This window comes from Tenebrio molitor, chromosome 1 (assembly GCF_963966145.1).
Source record: "Tenebrio molitor chromosome 1, icTenMoli1.1, whole genome shotgun sequence".
Taxonomy (NCBI): Eukaryota; Metazoa; Arthropoda; class Insecta; order Coleoptera; family Tenebrionidae; genus Tenebrio; species Tenebrio molitor.
The window spans coordinates 3,460,500-3,478,503 of NC_091046.1; the positions used below are offsets into that span (position 1 = coordinate 3,460,500).

At 31.7% G+C, this 18,004-nt stretch overlaps 1 protein-coding gene and 1 long non-coding RNA gene across 8 annotated transcripts; one reads left to right on the plus strand and one right to left on the minus strand.

Moving 5' to 3' along the window:
• Positions 1–13: 13 nt before the first annotated feature.
• LOC138140807 (uncharacterized) lies at positions 14–15,806 on the plus strand. Of its 7 annotated transcripts, XR_011162795.1 has the most exons (5): positions 15–166; positions 1,031–3,758; positions 4,537–10,408; positions 10,469–10,587; positions 10,639–11,017. It is a non-coding gene; the product is annotated as an uncharacterized lncRNA (long non-coding RNA). The 7 variants fall into 7 exon arrangements; XR_011162885.1 differs by adding an exon at positions 11,247–15,806 and having other exon boundaries at positions 14–166; positions 4,537–11,179; XR_011162767.1 differs by having other exon boundaries at positions 4,537–10,587.
• On the minus strand, positions 1,004–2,501 carry LOC138140709 (uncharacterized). Its single transcript, XM_069061706.1, has 6 exons — positions 2,361–2,501; positions 2,173–2,305; positions 2,011–2,127; positions 1,702–1,964; positions 1,420–1,445; positions 1,004–1,368 (listed from the first exon to the last, which is right to left on the minus strand). The coding sequence occupies exons 1-6, from the start codon at positions 2,415–2,417 to the stop codon at positions 1,191–1,193; spliced, it is 774 nt and encodes a 257-aa protein (XP_068917807.1). The 5' UTR covers positions 2,418–2,501; the 3' UTR covers positions 1,004–1,190.
• Positions 15,807–18,004: the final 2,198 nt, after the last annotated feature.

Below are 18,004 nucleotides of genomic sequence, written 5' to 3' on the forward strand. Positions count from 1 at the left end.
TCATCCTTGTGAAGATTGATTGCTTAGATTTCGGGTAAAAAATTCCATTTCATTTGCACTTAGTGACAAGCGCTGCGACGAAGAGTTGCCAAGTTTTAGCAAAAGGCCAAGAATGGCATTATGATAGTTTCTGTTTTCACAGATTTGACAAAATGGGTTCTGTTTGGTGAGTATCATAATTCCTTATCTATTATGACACAACTATTATACTTTATATCTCTCTACTTTGTCAAAATAACGAAGCGTTGGCAAGATAGTTCAAAGTACTTTTCTCATCACTCGAATATTTAAATTCTTTTATTCCTTTTACATTTTCTTTTTTAATATTTTTCCTCTATCTCCAACACATTTTTCCCCGTTTTTTACTCTGTTGTATCACCTTTCATCAGTTTTTTCCTTCAACAGACTCAAATCTCTTCACTTTTCCAGATGCCTCTTTATTTTATTCACGAACGAAACACCAAGACAGTACCTAAGTACTCTCATGTAATTAATTATCAATTACTAAATCTTTGCTAGATACTACTTTTGGCCATTTTACGAACAAAAGGCTCTTAAATAATCTAAAAGATAAATCTTCTGATTGGTATAATTAGCAACGAAACAATAGTGTGAAGACTTGTTTGCTCAGCGAGATTGTGATGAAGAACACAACTGAAAAAACCCACAGATTCGAGCGTTGAGAATACAAAATTGCATTTGAAAACTTCTTTCTGGAATACTAAGAGTACTAAATTTCACCTATCGCTATTCGTAAGGCAGTTGTGATCCAAAGTGAGTTTGTGACAAACTAGACTACTATTTTTCCTTCTGTCACAATTTTCTCACAAAGACAACGCGCCTAGTATCCCAGCTACACATTTTTATCTTCTTCTCCTTTTCAGCAATTGAACCAGTTCTGTTCGTCCTTCGCATTGTATTGAGTTTGCTTAATTGTTCACTTATCTTATCCAAATCTCCTTCTGTTTTCAAATGTAATAAATAAGTAATAACTAATAAAACACACAGATAATAGAGCGTTTATTTACAGAAGAATCACCAAATCAGCGAGATTATAATCAGAATAACACGAAATCAATTATATGACCACCTTGATAACACCGTCATAATCCTTCAGAGAATTTATCTAAATCAGGTATAAATATAGAAAATGACTTGCACCAGAAATATGTTCGCAATGTCTTGACGTTTCAATATCCAGCAAAAGACTGCGGATTGGTGTAGTAGGGAGAAGTGGGCGGGGTCTTAGGGTCAGAACCCTGAAGTTGCGGATTGTGACGCCAATAATCACTCCCATTGGCGTTTCGAGGCTGGCTCGACCACTTAGAAGGCGACTGAAGGGTAGGTCGCGGAATGTGGGAGCTCCTCCTGCAACAGAATGTAGTAAACAACTGCAAAACAGAATAGACACCAACTTACAAAAATCTTTGCTCGCGTTTCTCCTCCTGAAACAAAACCAAGCATTAGAAGAAGTGGTGAAGCTGCTCTGCGCAAAAATGTTTTGATCTTGGATGATCAAAAGGAGCGAGATAACGCTCACCAGATTACGACCATGAAGATGCTCTCACCTATCTTATCTTGTCAAGATGGCTGCCAAAAACAAACTTACCGACTTTGCTCCATAATTTTTATGTAGCTGGCTGTGCTAGTTTTGACAGTCAGCAAGACACACAGTAGTAAGAGTACGTTGTTGCAACTTACATCATGCAGTGTCTTGGCAATTTGAAGAATGACATAAGCAAAGATGACGTTGACAAACCACAAAACAAATCCTCTAGCTGCTATAATGAGTACCGGAATGACAACATTAGTACAGACACTTTCTGTAAGTGTTGGAATGCAGTGTTTGCTGTAGTCGACTCCAATCAATACGACTAGCAAGAAGTCGAGGACAGAAATGATGATTGTGTTTGTCGCCCAACACTTCAGAGCTCCTATTGGATTACTGTCGTGCCTTCTGACCCCTGCAAAACATGATCAGTTTTGTGTTTTGTCACGCTAAGTACTCACAGTAGAGTTGTAGAAGTGAAAGTACCACCCAGATTACGTCGATCATGAGGTACATCCACATAAATATTGTGAAAGTGTCGGGTGTCAGAATGGTTCCTGGTGGGGATTCCCGATCGGCTGAAGATCGAAATTAGTAGAGATTGGTACTGGATTGGTACTGACCATATAAAAATATGATGTAGACCCAGCGGTTGAATTGACCCATGTATGATTCAGATACGGTGGTTGAAGGAGGACCATCGAAGTATATTACTATGCAGATCAGAGACATGACCATCCAGGCCACCCCTTGCACCTGCAACACAACAACTTGGAGATTTTTGATTGAACGAAACTGTGCAAGCACGAACAAGTCCCAAAAGGGCAGCAACCGTTCCAAGGTTTTGTTGGGTTTTTGTTAGCACCATTGTGACCACTGTCTGGTTCTACTATAACGTAACTGAGACCCCACAGTGTGGCAAATAAAAAAGATAATACAGATAAAGGGGGTTACAAAATCTCTTAATCGTGTTATTATCGAGATTCGGTGCGCAACATTTTTTAAATTCTATTGTTCCGGTAATTTCGTTATCTCGGTACGTCCTAATCCTACAATTCAAGGAAAAGAATTCAATTGTAGATGTTTATCTTGGCGGCGGCGAAATTGTGATGAGCAAGTGAGACCGATTTGCTTGAAGTTTTGAAAGGGAAAGTACTAAATCTGTCCGAAAGTGCAGGGTACTGAGCTCGTATGACAGAAAGCGAGTTTGTGAGTGTGCAGAGAATTCACAACATCTCTGGTGTGGATGAAACTCGATCCAAATTATAACGACACGATTATTAGAAGGGAAAGGCGAGTTTGTGATATCTGGAGAAATTGTGACGATTGGTGAGAATGAGTGTTTCTAGATACAAATTAGCGACGACAAAACTTAAAATTATGTTAGTAGGGAAAGTACTAAATCTGTCCGGAAGTGCACGGTACTGAGCTCGTAAAGTATGACAGAAAGCGAGTTTGTGACTGTGCAGAGAATTCACATCTCTCTCTCTCAACGACACGATTATTAAAAGGGATTCACAGAGGCGAGTTTGTGATATCTGGCGAGTTTGTGATATCTGGCGAGTTTGTGATATCTGGCGAGTTTGTGATATCTGGCGAGTTTGTGATATCTAACGAGTTTGTGATATTTTGCGAAATTGTGACGATTGGTGAGAATGAGTGTTTCTAGATAATTAGCGACGACAAAACATAAAATTATGTTAGTTTATTTACAGGAATATTTCAATAATAACATAATTGCAATCCTAGAAGTACTCTACCACACGTCCCCACACCACCGACATTGTACTAGTATGAGTAGTAACATTAATTGGCTGGGAGTCAAGTCTACAAAAACAACAATAAATCATATTCGTAATAACAGGAAGAATGAGATGATCTTAACTACTAAGAAGGCCCCTTCAAGACACAGCTAATTTTTAAGGAAAACACCCCGATTTTCAAGGGTAAACAGAAAAGCAAAAAAATCGTGAAAACGCCATGATTTTCCAGGATAAACAGAAAAGCAAAAAAATCGTGAAAACACCCCCGATTTTCAAGGATAAACAGAAGTGATAAAATTTTAAACAAAATAGCCTGTTTTTCAAGACAGTTTGGGACACAGCACTTTTCAAGGGTAAACTGAAAAGCAAAAAAATTGTGAAAACACCCCGATTTTCAAGGTAAACAGAAAAGCAGAAAAAATCGTGAAGACACCCCCGATTTTAAGGTATATTTTAAAATTAACATTTTAAGGTAAAACACCCCGATTTTCAAGGGTAAGCAGAAAAGCAAAAAAAAATCGTGAAAACACCCCCATTTTCAAGGTATATTTTGAAATTAACATTTTTCAAAGATTTGACCCTGTTTTTCTATTGGGCCACTTCAGCACAAAAGTGAAAACGGTTTGAATACATTGAATGAAATTTTAATAAAAAAATCAAAAATACAATATTTAAATACAGCTATAAATTAAATAACAAATCTCAATATAATTGAATTAAAATACTAGAGTAACTAATTCTACAAATCAAACACTAATCAAATTGTAATTAAGACATTAGACATGGAACCAGTTTACAGAAAATTTGATTTGCGATTAAATATGAATGTAAATCAAATGGGAACTTAATCATGATCAATTTTTCTGTAAACTGGTCCACGATATTTAGAATTTTAAACCTTCAATAAATCAACTCAGATAAACCGAGTCACGTCAACGGGTCTAAAAAACCTGCGATAACCCGCACTCGCATATGATTTCGTACTCAAAAATCCAGTAAACATCTCCATTACGGATGGCTTTCTTTTCTGGTAACAAATTTGTGTTCCTCGGTTTGTACTTATCAAGGTTTGATCGCAGATAATACCTTTTAACATTATCATAATAAACCGATGCATCTACAAACACATGGAAAGTTAGGATCTCTTTATTCTATGTTGATGATCTAACCTCCTTCAAGTGTGATGGTGATCTCCCATATGCATGGTTTTTTTTGTTGTTTCAGGGTTAAACCACGTACCTCTGTTACTCTGACGTTGGGCGGAATAAAATCTGCGAAACCCTCAGGATTTATGAGAGTGTGTTCTACATTTTTTGGGCATCTTATGAGATGTTGTGTATGTAAAGAGTTAGGTGGCATATTTCACGCTCTGAAATTAAGTAAAAGTGGTACTTTGAGATTATATACAATTAAACTCACTTACAACAGAGATTCCGTATAACTAGAAAATCTAATTTCGATCTAATAAAAAATCAAAAACAAGAAAAGAATGTCATTAATAAAACTAGGGGAAAAAACAGACTGACAACATAACTAGTGCCAACTTAGTCATGGCGGTAAATTCAAAAAGCATTTAAATTTTAAACTATTTCGTTGTCATCATTAAACAATATTGTTTAAATATTTATGATAATTATCAATTCCTTTTTTGTTTTTATTCTAAACATATAATATTTAACACAAAATAATCACGTAAAGTGATATGAAGGCGTAAAATATAACGCAACCGACACAGCTGATATGAAGCCTGGTGAAGTCGAAGTCAGTGTTTTTATCTATTCAATATCCAAACGGTATTGTATCAAAATTTTCTAAAATAACTCTCTTGTCATAAACAAAACCAAATTCTTTTGTTTCTATTTTATTTAAAAGTTCTTTAGTTTTAGAATCTCTGGTAATTCGATTATATTGTGTACTGATTTTTTTGTCTTTGTATTCTAAAATATTATTTATACTATCGGAATTAATCTTTTCGGACGTTTCATAATTTAACGTAAATCCTTTTATTTTACAAACAACTTTACCTGTATTAGTCTTATAACAATAACTTTTTGGGCCTGTTGATATCCAGTCTATTATCCATACGCTTTTACCTAATTCGTCTGTCCAATCTCCCAATAGACAGCCTGTTTTAACAGTGTTTTTTCCATCATCTATATATACAATACTATCTGTATCATAATATGTTACGCTTTTTCCTAATTTATCTAACATTTCGTATAATCTTAATCTGGCGTTTGCTGTTGTAAAAGCTGCTAAGAATATATTGGTATTAAAATCATTTTTGACATAATGATCTTTATATTTATAGCTAATTTGTAACATTGTATCGTTTATATCATTTATCTGAATTTTATCAAGTCTATCATCTAATAAAATTTCGTAAAATCTCTTAACATCTGTAACATATTCTGTTGCATCCATATTTTGTCTTTGTCCAAATTTACCCCATAAGGAATTTAAGCATATTTTCGCAACAGCTCTCTTTCCAGGATTATTTTCTATTTTACCCAATTCGATACCTAGAAGTTCTTTTGCGGATTTTCTATATTCTTCTTCTGATTCAAAATCATCCTGCCAAGGGCTTGTTTCTAATTTAATTTTCATAAACGCTTTCACATATCCTTTAAATAAGTCTGATGATTCCTTGTAAAAATGCCAAACCTCGTCAATAGTTATTATTTTGTAACCCTTTTCAATTGCTTTTTTTACTTTGTTGGTACACCAGGTTCCTCTGATAATTCTTTGAGATTCCGTATGAGAACATTTATCTTTTTGATTATTTAACTTTGCGCACAGTTGACATAATGGAAATGTTAGTTTTTCATCACCAGATTTGGTTTTATTCCTAACAGGTAAAACGGGGTGATACAAACCTTTTGGTGGTAAAATTGCACATTTTATTAAACCATACCAATCTGACTCATAAAATAAATTCTGGTTCTCCAGTAGATTTAGTTTTTGTTTTGCATATTTTACAATAATCCATTTAGTTAGCAATAAACTGAATTGTCCAACTTGTCGAACACGATTGTTATTTTTAATTAGACGAAATTTAAGAATTTATTCAGATGTTTATAAGCTTCTTCTGGTGGTAATTTTGTAAGTAAAATAACAATAACCTTTCGTAACAATTCAACTTCTTCATCTTCTGTCAGAGTAAATTCAATTTTTTCACCGTTTACTGTACAACAAACAGTGGAGATACCATTTTCATTTAAATTGATTACTATATTGCTTTCCATTTATATATGTTTATTTTTGTAAACGCGCAATGCGCATGAAGGTCAAAGACTGATAATTATAAAGAAAACTTGACTAACATATAAAAAAAAATTGGAATACTTAATAGATAAGGTTTATTATGGTTATAACCACCGAGACTTTCATCTGTGTTTACCTTTTCTTTTTTTATTTTAAAAGATAGAAGATCAGATTCTCTAACAATAAAGGGTTTTGAAAGATCTATTGTTTCTTTATTAGTACTAATATCCTAATCTTTCAAATTAGCCGTTGAGTAGAATTTTATAACTTCCACATTCATTGGTAATCTAATAAATCCTTCACCATCAAAATAAATGAAAAGCAAATTAACAGCCTTTTGTCCATCAACTTCTTTAATAAAATGAATTTTTCCTACAAATTGTAAAAAAGAATAATGAGTTTTTTTCATGAATTCAGTTTCCAACTTAATTAACCTTTCTCCGTAAATATCTAATTGTCCTTTATTGACAACATCATACTTATCAATTGCATCAGCAGTTTTAACTAATCTTCTATTACCAATATCAATATATCTTTTTGTAGCGGTTAGATTCAGCGAATCTTTTTTGATCATATTACTGAGTTCAGGTTTAACGATTTTTAAAATACTTTGAGAATCATCTTTTTTTATCGTATTACTGAGTTCAGGTTCAACGATTTTTAAAATACTTTGAGAATCATCTTTTCTAATCATATTACTGAGTTCCGGCTTAACAATTTTTAAAACGGTTTCTGAATCATCTTTTTTGATCATGTTACTGAGTTCAGGTTTAACGATTTTTAAAACGCTTTCCGAATCATCTTTTTTAATCATATTACTGAGTTCAGGTTTAACAATTTTTAAAACGCTTTCTGAATCATTTTTTTTAATCATATTATCGTTGACTTTATCGATAGCACTAGTCCACTTTGTGGAGGTTGACGCTAAATATTGTAAATTAACAGCATCACCAAGATTTTCTGGTTGTTTTACATTAACTAATTTGTGTCCTGCGATATCATAATCGCCATTTTCTGTTAGATTAAATCCTATACCAGGTGGTCCTCTTGTTGATTTTCCACCTTTTTTTCTATTTTTTCTAAGAACGTATTCAGATGTCATCGTCTTTGACGACCTGCCAATCATTTATGGGTGTAAAATTCTTTCTATATTTCATTTCAGGAGTTTTGAAATCAATAGTTAAGCATTCAAAATTTTTAATGTTATTTTCATAATATTTCCTGAGTTTCTTATGCAACCCCTTTTCTCTAAATATTAAGCTTATATCATTACCATCACACGATGGAAATATTGAAAGATAATTACATTGTAAACGAATTGATTTTGGCACTCTATACCAATCCTGCGTTATATAAATCATTGAAGCATTCATTTTTCTTCCGCGTATAGCTAAATCTATCAATTTTTTTTTATCTTTTTCCGTTACGAAATCATCAACAACAATCAAGTTTTCTTTATATCTATCCAGTTCGTCTACATCGACTATGTCTTCTATATCTGATGAAAAGTACGATTCAATTATCGGTTCTTCAGGCCGAATTTTTTCATCATCAAACACATTTTGTAATAACTGATAATAAGGTTCTTCTAAATCTTTCGCATACAGATAAAAAGTATCAAAAAATAAATATTTTAAAAGATTGACAACAGTATTTGTTTTACCAGAACCGCTTCGTCCTATAATTATTAATATAAAAGGCCATTTTGGCGCTAATTTATTAATGTTGTGATGTTCTTTTTCATCGGCTTTAATAAAATAAATAGGCAAAGACGTATTCATTTATTTAACACAAATACGCACGCTTGTCGCTAAACCGCGATAGCGCAGAAGTTGAAGCGTCGCACTCCCAATATGTATGTGCACACTGCACACATTTCGCTGCGTGTTCGAATCCTGATAGCTGGCAAATTTTTTCGCGTTAGACTCATGACGTGTTTCACACGAATTAATTAATTAAACTAAAATAAAAATCAAGTTGTAAAATAAAATTTTCAAAACGAATACAAAAATTCAAAACGAATCCAAAAATTCAAAAAATTTTGAAGGGCCTTACGTTTAGTCGTCTAGTGCTTCGCATGTCGCAAACCTTCGGAGACAGGATTGTACAAATAATTGATCCAAATGATCCTAGATGGCAGCTGGATCAGACTTCTGTGTTTCATAGTATATAAATGACTAACACTGATAGTAAAACTGAAATAATTGACGCTATTTTAAAAAATCGTAAAATAATAAAAAATAGGATCCATTTAAAACAATTTAAAGAACATTTAACGAAGGAAGAAATTAATAAGCTACAGAAACCCATAACTGACAAACTTGATAATATTACTGAATTTGCCTCGCTCATGATGAACGAAGCGAATCCAAAAAATGTTTTAGCAATTGAGGAAGAAGACAAGCAACAAGGTCTACCCAGAACCGAAGACGAAGACAAAAATGTTTCAAAGAATGCGGAAGGCAGGCAAGGCCTGCCCAGAGTCGGAGACGAAGGCGATGATGTAAGCAAATCAGATAATTTATTATCTTTTCCAAAATCGCCTGCCTCAATAAGCTTAGATCCGAATAAAGATTTAAATTTTGATATTATTGAAAAACAATTTAAATTTGAAAAACCTTCACATTTATTATCGTTAGACATTAGAAGTCGAAATGCAAAAATTGATACAACGATACCCGAAATATCAACTAAATTGAAATCATTAAATGCGCACCTTACAAACGCAAAGAAATCACAAGAACAAGAAAAAATTGATAATTTACAATATGTGTATTCACAGTTGAAAAAATATAAAAGTGTTTTAGAAGATATTCGAAAAATTCCTTTCTATGAAAAAGGAAGCGGTATTTTTTCAGATCCGAATGAAATGGTAGAACGTCTTAATCTATTAATTGCGTCAAAAAATGCTGGAAATGATTCAACTGATGTATACAATGAATGCGTAGAAATACTTGATAAATTGTTAAACCTGAAACTCATAAGAAAGTCAGATCACAAAAGGATATTCTCTACGCAACTCGCCTTTGCCTCGTGAACCTTCGGTGAACTTGCTTTTTTAAACTGAATAAATGAGTCTAATACACATTAGATCTAAAAAAAATGATTTTGAAATAAGTTATTCTGAAAATCCTATTAATTTATCTGGATTAAAAGGTGAAATTGCTTTAAAAACAGCAAGTCTCTGGTATAGTTGGGATAACATTACCGAAGAGTATAAAAATAACGAAATAAAATACAAGTCTGGTAAAAAGGCTCCGCAGGCCGAACTCAAAAATAACGAAATCAAGAAAGAAGACGATAGAAATGAATCGGAGTGGAAAATATTAAAATTACCAAACGGTCTGTACGATGAAAATGAATTAAATAATTATATCCAAGAATATTTTGGAACGTTTGAAACACCCCCGTTTTATTTTGATGTAAATTATGCAACTAATCGTTTTATGCTAATTATACGCGACAAAGACTATGAAATTGACTTTTCCCACGGTAAGATACATGAGCTTTTAGGATTTGATAAAAAAATATATAAAGAAGGAATAAACTATGCAACAAAAATTGGTAATATCACCAAAGATATTGATCAAATCTTGATTCACTGCTCCCTAGTTTCATCTAGTTATCAAAATAATCTCAAAAGTGATGTTATATATGCTTTTACTCCAAATATTTCACCTAGATCTTTAATTAATATTGAACCAACGCATCCAAAATATTTACCAATTAATCGTACAGATTATATATTTAATATTCGCATTTCCGTTACAAATCAGCTAAATCAATTGATAAATTTTAATGGAGAGTGCTTAAATTTTGTTCTAGATATTCAGTAAGTCTTCGTCTTCTTGCCTGTCTTTCTTGTAGAATAAATGGTACTTGTCGTTCACAGAAAACAATTATTTCCGAAACAATATGGGTTTGGCCTTAAATATCACAGAGATATTAGAGGTGGAAATATTTTTCAATCTATAAAAAAATTTGCTATACCTGCATTAGGGTTTTTATATCGTAATATATTAAAACCTTTTTGGAAAAATAATAAAGAGGATATCATTCAAGGTGTAACTTCAGGGCTTAAAAATATAGCTTCTACATACGTAAAATCACCACCGTTTTCTACTTATAAAGAAGAAATTATAAATCCAATTTTAAACAAAATGAAAGAAAAATCGATGAATGAACATTTACGAGGCGACGGATTGAAAAAGAACAAAACGAATCGATTAACTAAAAAGTCAAAGGAAATTATTAAAAATCTACTGAATGCTTAAGTTTCCTAAAAGACTTCGCCTTTGGCTCTGGGCTGATTTCTTTATTTAAATAAATGGAAAGCGTTGTGGACAATTTATGGCGTATTGATGAAATGCCCGTAATTGATGAATCAACAAAAAGTTATACTTACAATGAAATAAGAGAAAGTAATATCAACGTGAAAGAACTAGAACAATATACGCTCGAAACTAACATAAACGGATGGAAACATTTATCAGGTGCTTATATTTTTGTCAAATCGAAAATTAAAAACAATCCAAATAATTATGCAACTATATCAAATAATGGAATAAATGATTTTGACTATGTGAGGTTGTTCTATGAAGAGGTATTGATAGAAGAAACAAATTATGTGGGTGTTGCTACGCTAATTTCAAATCTGATTGAATTTTCAGGAGATGTTTCTGTTACTTCAGCATCACAATTGTGTTGGTACCCAGACACAGCAGATTCAGCAGATACGTCTCAATACAAATATGATGGGAAAAATAAGGCGGAAAAATTTAAAGATTTAGACGTTGATATAAAAACTATTGTTTCAAAAATCACAAATAATTCTGCATTCAATAAAGGATATTTAGAGAGATGGTTGTTAACAAAAGATGAAAAAACTATCACAAAATTTATTCCTTTATCTAAAATTTTCCGATTTGTACGAGACTGTAACAAAGTTTTGAATGGAAAAATTCGCATTGAATTACGTAAAAATAGGGTAAAAAATATATTACACGCTAAAGTTGATGGAAATTATGATTATGAAATATCTGATATTAGTTTGTGGATCCCAATAGTAAAACCTTCATTAGAAACTGAAAAAATATTATCTTCATTATTAGTTAGCAAATCTAACTTTCTTTGTGGATGGAATGCGCTTAACTGTTACCGTAGTAATTTGTGGTCTTCTGAAAGTGGCAACTGGCGCGTTGTAAATAATCAAAATAAAATATCTAGAGTTTTTATAGTTTTTTCTAGAGCTGAACGAAATGATAATTTTACCAAGACAATGATGATTTTTGATAATATGAATTTAGAAAGAATAAATATTAAAATCAATGGTACCCAACATCCTACTTATGAATATCAGGTGAATAATGAGGATTTACAACGCTTGTATGCCGCATTCCTCTCTTGTAATTATAAAAAAGATTTGGATGAAGGCACGTGCGTTAGCTATAAAGATTTTTGTAACCTCTATTTAGTTGTTGCTTTTGATGTAACAAAAGAAAATGATGAAAATTTATTTAGTAAAACAAAGTCATCTGAACTAGAAGTTAATTGGACATTAAAAGATTATCAAAATGTTAATTACTATATGTATGCCGTAGTTGAATCTCAAAGAATTGCAAATATGAATATCATAGATGAAAAGATCTATTTGGAAATGAAGTAGACGAGGTTTTGCCGAGTTCGCCTTTGGCTCACGAATCTTTGCTGAGTTTTTAATTAAATAAATGAATGATTATAAAGTATATTTATCACTCCATCAAATAAAGAAACTCCAAAGTTGTAAAGAAAAAACAATAGATTGTAATATAAGATTCGATTTAACAGAAAGACCTAATAATACTATTAAATTAAGAGAAAATCAGATTGATGAAATTAAAAAGTGTAAAAAAGAGAAGAAAAAATATTGTGATATCAAATTTTCTCCAACACAGATAGGTGGATTTTTACCTGCTTTAATTCCAGCGGCATTAGCTGTGGCCAAAGCATTGGGATTAGGTGCTGCTGGTTATGCTGGTACTAAATTAGCACAAAAAACCTTTGGAGATGGTATAAAAAAGGATAAAAAAAACACAAAAAAGACGAAGACATATGGACAAGGAATAAAATTGATAGGAAATCGGGTTTAAGTAATATAGAAATATCTGATATTATGAAAAATTCGGGTTTGCCTCATGAAGCTACGCGAAATTTTCGAGGTGTTTTTGCAATTGACTTGTTACCAAAAAAAATTAAAAAAGATGAATCAGGTATAATTAATTTTCAACCCTCTAATTGTTATGGCTCACACTGGGTATGTTACATAAACAAACCATATTTAAGAAATATTTTATATTTTGACAGTTTTGGAATATCTCCACCAGAAAAAATTAAAAAATATTTATTAAGTAGCGGAAAAAATATTGCGTGGAATAGCACCCAGTTACAAATGAGTTCTTCTGTTTTATGTGGTCATTACTGTATACAGGGTGTTTGAAAATTGCTAGTACAAAAAAAAACTGTGGCATCTGGAAGCCCTAAGAAATCCAAGAAACCAATTTTTAATTTTTTAAAACAAAAGGGATAAAGTAACCCTATTCCTGCATATTCTACGCCTCAGGCGGGGCAATATTTTTTAAACCTTGGTAACCAAGCGTGATGATCGTAGTGATAATGAAGGACTATACAACAATATGAAAAATTTATATTTTTTTGCAAGATCTTGGCAACCACAGATTGACAGTTTAAGAACATCAAATTTTTTATTTCGTTATTGCTTAACAACGTGAAGTGTCTTTTTAAAATACCTTAACTCAGTGGTGCACTAACAATTTTAACCCAATTTTTAATAATTTTTATCTCGAAAACTAGAGGATTTTTATTAGAATTTTCTTTTGCCGATGACTTCAACTCACCATCACCAATTACCAGGTTTTTTTTGTACTAGCAATTTTCAAACAGCCTGTATATATGATAATTAATGTCAACAGAGGCAAAGATTTTTATGATATATTATATTCTTTTAAACAGATACCGTGTCGTTTAAATGAGAAAACTACTATTTCAATATTTGAACGTAATTAAAAAATTATATATTATCTACATGTTATAAATGGAAAAATATCTACAAAAACGCTTGTATGTATACAGAAAAAGTTACACATATTTTTATAAAATTGGAATTGGATTATCTATTAGTAAATTATTATTTAGTGCGTCGGGATTATCTTCGTTAGCCCTACCTCCACTAGTTTGTTTATCTCTTGGTGCTGGGGTAATAGAAATCTTAGATAAGAGGTTAAAAATATCAGAAAGAATTGAAGAATATAAGTTAATTTATAAATTTTATAGACAGTTATTGCATTTATATAAGGCTGATAAAATAAATGAAAAAGAAATAAATTTACGTGAACAGGAATTTGTCAGTAATTTTAATTATTTTCCCAGAGAGAAATACCTAGAAAAAGTCCACTTAAACGGAAATTGATAATTTCTTATTGTAATAAATGACTGGCAATGCCACCCCAGAGTCGAGGACGATGACAGAACCAAAAGAAATTAAATTATTTGATTTAAAGACTGATAAGAGGTATGATATTACTGCTATAAGTAAATCAGATGATGTTGGTCCAACTAATGGATTATTTTTTATTTTAGAGGGAAACTTGAAGTTATATTTATCCGTTGTTGACTTATTTTCAGACTCTACAAAAATTAATAAGTTGTATGAGTTATATGACGCTGTTTCATATTTTCTTGATAAAAAACAAATAGTGTTTCTGCAAAGAAATCATATGATCTTCAACTCTAGTGATTGTGAAGATTGTTTTTGTAATATAATTATTTCTGAAGATCTTCCCATTTAGTTCAATTTGATATTTAAATCGCGTTGTCCATGAGTCGACAGCGTCCAGGAATTTATTCTATTAAATGAAATATTTTATTCTTTTCCTATTTTTCACTACTGTAAAAAGTTCAGATGATATTAATATTACAAGTTATTTAGAACAATTTGGGTATTTAGAGAGTAATGGATCATTATTAACAGAAACGTCTTTGACTAGTGCCTCGCATACCAATGAAGCATTAATAAGGTTTCAAGAATTTTATAATTTACCAACTGATGGAACATTAAATCAAGAAACACTTGCATTTATCAGTAAACCCAGATGTGGCGTTAAAGATAATCCAACAGCTTATAGAGTTCATTATCAAAAATGGAATAAAACAAATCTGAAATGGTATTTTTCGTTAGCTACAGACGAGATGAAAGAGTTAGCACAAAAAGCCTTTGATCAGTGGGAATCTGTTTCAAATTTAAAGTTTGAGTACAATAGTATTAAAACGGATATACTTATTTCATTTCCTAATACGCTGTTTCAACATAATCATAATTCACGGTGTCAAAAAGGAATATGTTCTAGCAGTTTTGACGGAAAAGGTAATGTTTTAGCACATGGCTTCTTTCCAAATAATAATGAATGTTTAGGAATCCATTTTGATAAATCAGAAAACTGGTATTTTGGTAAATCAAGCAATACACCTGATGGTCAAACTAATTTTTATACTGTTTTATTACACGAAATAGGACACACATTAGGTATTGAACATTCTGCAAATAATAATTCTATTATGTACGCCTGTTATAATGGTGGTATTGATAAATTGACTCAAGACGATATCTGGGCAATTCAATATTTATATGGACGACCTGAACGATTAAAATATGAATTAATACCAACAACAACAACAACAGTTAAACCTACTGTTGGTAATTCGTCTTCGACTCACGAGCCTATGGTGAATTTATGTGATTTTAATAAAGAAATTGACACATTTTTAATTGCAAATCATCATATGTATATTTTTTATAAGAAGTACGTTTGGTTAGTCAATTTAAAAGATATGACTTATGATAAAGAACCAAAATTAATTAAAGATTATTTATATTTTTTGCCAGATGATTTTAAAGAAGTTTCGCATATTTATCAAAGACCTTCAGGTGATGTTTTAATAGTTGTTAAAAATTTATATTATTTAATTGATTTTCCAAGTTTTAATGTTAAAAGTGGATACAATGGTCAATCTATTGAAAATTTAGGAATACCAAAAGGAAAAAGAATTGATGCGATATTTAGAACTTATTCTGGAAAAACATATATATTTTATGATAAAGTTTTATATATTGAGTTTGATGAGTGTTTGTTTAGATCAAAGAAAAACGGCCTTATTTCAGAATTATTTGCTGGAATACCTCCAAATATAAACAGAGCATTCAGATATACAGTGAGCGGCAAAAGTATGGAATAAATTCCTTAAAAATTAAAGAAAATTTTTGCAAAAAAATCTTTGGACAGGTCAATTTTAGTTTATAAAAATACATGTTTTAGTACCAAAGAAAATTCCAAGCAGTCATTTGTTTTCGAGTGATGACGTCATCGATACTTTTTTTAAATGGAAACCCCCTTTTTTTTCTTGATTCTGATAGCCCCTTTAATTGTCTAAATGACAGTATAAAAATTTTGTTATCTTACATAAGGAAATTTTTGAGAAAATAAATAATAAAGTTGGAAAAAAATTATTTTATAACGAACAAAAACAAGTCAAAAAATCAAGTAGGTAAATCAAACAGTCAAATGTTACTGTCAATTTCATTCGTATGTGTTATTTGTTTTACAAAACGTTCTCGAAAATGATTCATTTAACAAAAACACAACGTATAGAAATTTTTATTTTGATTGGGTGCTGGGATAAAACTAAAACAGGGGGAATTTCTTCATAAACTTGCTCATTGTCAACAAGCTGGGGGATGGCAATTCAAACATTTAATTCCATAATTTTAAGTACTGACTAACACAGTTTTTGACTTGTTTTTGTTCGTTATAAAATTTATTTTTTCCAACTTTATTAACTTACCCGACCAAAGGTAGGTAAGTTATTGTGATCGGTCCAAAATTTCGAATTGCTAATTTCATCAGATCTTTACGTTTTGAGGTCCTCTGAACACGTTTATGAAGTTTTTAGAATGATGTCTGTCCGTGCGTCTGTCTGTGCGTCTGTCTGTGCGTCTGTCTGTGCGTCTGTCTGTCCCACTTTTCGTTCTCCCACGATTACTCAAAAACGCTTTGACCGATTGATTTCTAATTTGACCAACACAAACTTACCCGTGGTCTCTCGAGTTGAAAAGCTTTTGGTGTCAATCGGACCACGGGGGGTGGAAGAGGGTGGGGGTAGGTCGAAAAAATTATAAGGGAATATGGAAATTTGACTTCACCATTTGAAAGGGCATGTGTTTTTATGTCGGAAACGATGTTTACCATTTGCGGATTTTTCCAATATGGGGGCTTATAAAGTAATTTACGTCTTCATAGGTCGACGGCGATAACTGCTGAAACTTTTAACAAAAAAATCTCGGTTCTTGCCATTAGAAATAACTCTGTAATAGTGACCACCGAATAGAGTTTGGTGTCAATCCGACTACAAGGGGTGGAAGAGGGTGGGGGTTGCTCGAAAAAATAATGAGGTGACATGGAAATTTGACATTACCAGTTGAAAGGGCATGTGTTTTTATGTTGGAAATGATATTTACTATTTGCGAGAATTAGAAGACGACTTATGTGAGTTAACACGGACAAGGTAGGTATCTCGGGTCAATTCAGATTGGTTTAAATTGATGTCGGGAAAGTTACTAGGCCGGGTCTTCGACTCGGCTCCGTCCCTCATTTTTTTTTTTTCTCAAAAATTTCCTTATGTAAGGTAACAAAATTTTTATACTGGTGTTTAGACAATTAAAAGGGCTATCAGAATGAAGAAAAAAAATAGGGGGTTTCCATTTAAAAAAAGTATCGATGACGTCATAACTCGAAAACAAATGACTGCTTTTAATTTTATTTTATACTAAAATATGTATTTTTATAAACTAAAATTGACCTGTCCAAAGATTTTTTTGAAAACAATTTTGTTTAATTTTTAAGGAATTTATTCCATACTTTTGCCGCTCACTGTAGAAATTTATATTTCTTTAAAGATAAAATGTTTTACGAATTTGATGATATTTCGAATACATTAGTTAAATCTGATAAATTTGACTTGACAGTTTTTGGATTTAAATGTGGTCTTATCGATCAAATAATAAAACTAATTAATCGTTTGTGATCATTTTCATATAATTGTTTTCTAATAAATTATGGATATAATTAACTGTAATCATGAAAACTCTGACTCAAGTGACTCAGATGATTACGGTTATTTTACTGCTGTAGAAAACAAAATGACAAAACTTGACTCAATGACAGAAGATGATATTGCTGATTGGTTTTTCTTTTCTACTAATAAAAATTTATCTGAAGGTTTTATTAGAGAGTTTCAAAATGTACTCAATTGGGCTGATATATCAAGATATCAAAAACTATCTGAAGACTTTATAAGAGAATTTCAAGATAAAGTCGTT

Excerpts from the sequence above, each read along its gene's own strand:
- LOC138140709 (XM_069061706.1), bottom strand. The coding sequence starts at position 2,417 with ATGGTGCTAACAAAAACCCAACAAAACCTTGGAACGGTTGCTGCCCTT. Across the intron at positions 1,965-2,010 it reads TTCACTTCTACAACTCTACT|GGGTCAGAAGGCACGACAGT; the intron begins GTGAGTACTTAG and ends CATGTTTTGCAG. Across the intron at positions 1,446-1,701 it reads TTGCCAAGACACTGCATGAT|GAGGAGAAACGCGAGCAAAG; the intron begins GTAAGTTGCAAC and ends GTTTTGTTTCAG.